Source organism: Trichoplax adhaerens, genomic scaffold (genome assembly GCF_000150275.1).
Source record: "Trichoplax adhaerens TRIADscaffold_2968 genomic scaffold, whole genome shotgun sequence".
Taxonomy (NCBI): domain Eukaryota; kingdom Metazoa; phylum Placozoa; class Uniplacotomia; order Trichoplacea; family Trichoplacidae; genus Trichoplax; species Trichoplax adhaerens.
Genome location: NW_002061958.1, coordinates 340 through 1,312, shown reverse-complemented (window position 1 = coordinate 1,312; position 973 = coordinate 340). Strand labels below are relative to the sequence as shown.

Below are 973 nucleotides of genomic sequence, written 5' to 3'. Positions count from 1 at the left end.
TCAACACATTATAATTGTCATAGGCTCCCATGAAATTCCAAGCAAGCTAGCTTCTTCCCTGACCGTCAACTTCTTTTGTCCAAGTTGCTTTCTGACATCTGATAAAGTGTCCAATTCCATGCGCGCATTCATAAAAGCTTCAAGCTTTCCGTACTGCGGCAAATCTTCTCTACATGCATTTTCCTGGAACTGTTTCAATTTCGTTAAAACAGGTTGACTCTCATAGACTTTAAACTGACCGTTACCGTTAACGCCAAAATTGTAAATCATCGCCAGGAAGCGTCTGTGGCCAGTGAGTACCTTATAGGTACCATCATTTAAAGGATAAACGGTGGGCGCCTGAATGATTTCAGAGCGCGATATATTGTGAGCCAACTCAATAATAGACTCGATACTCTCATTCGCTTTTTTCCAGTCTACCGAACCATATTTCAGGCAGTTGACAAAAACCCCTTTGCCAACCATAACGGCGTCTTCGGCATTATACATGTCAACAAGTTTTTGTTTGCTAAGCCCCCTTTTAATCAAGAGTTCCGCATGCTCATCATCAATCAGGATAGTCGGTAAAAATCGTGCGTTACTTTGATCGGGAATAATGCTGGAAAGAAAAAGAATTTTATAACTGTAATCCTCATTCAACGACTTTATATCATCACCAGCTGATTTTTGTTTTGAAATCAGTAATTGCTTTAAGCCAGGCTGCAACATGTATCGGTTCCATTGAGTCATATTAGATTAGAAAAAAGCAGGATAAGTCTCATAAGCGAAGCAAAAAATCCTCCCGCAGCGAACTGATTATACCGTTAAACCTTTATTTATCCGAATTAATTTTCGTTTTACAAACACAGAATGACACTATTTATCTCATAAATGAAATCGAATGCATCAGTTAATAATTCATAACTAAATCAATAAGAACTGAAAATGATTTAAGTTATTTCAATTCCTCTTAAAAGTTGGGTTCAATTCCTCC

At 37.8% G+C, this 973-nt stretch overlaps 1 protein-coding gene across 1 annotated transcript; it reads right to left on the bottom strand.

Moving 5' to 3' along the window:
• On the bottom strand, positions 1 to 729 carry TRIADDRAFT_62957 (uncharacterized protein; the record flags this gene model as incomplete). Its single annotated transcript, XM_002118946.1, has 1 exon — positions 1 to 729. The coding sequence occupies one exon, from the start codon at positions 727 to 729 to the stop codon at positions 1 to 3; it is 729 nt and encodes a 242-aa protein (XP_002118982.1).
• Positions 730 to 973: the final 244 nt, after the last annotated feature.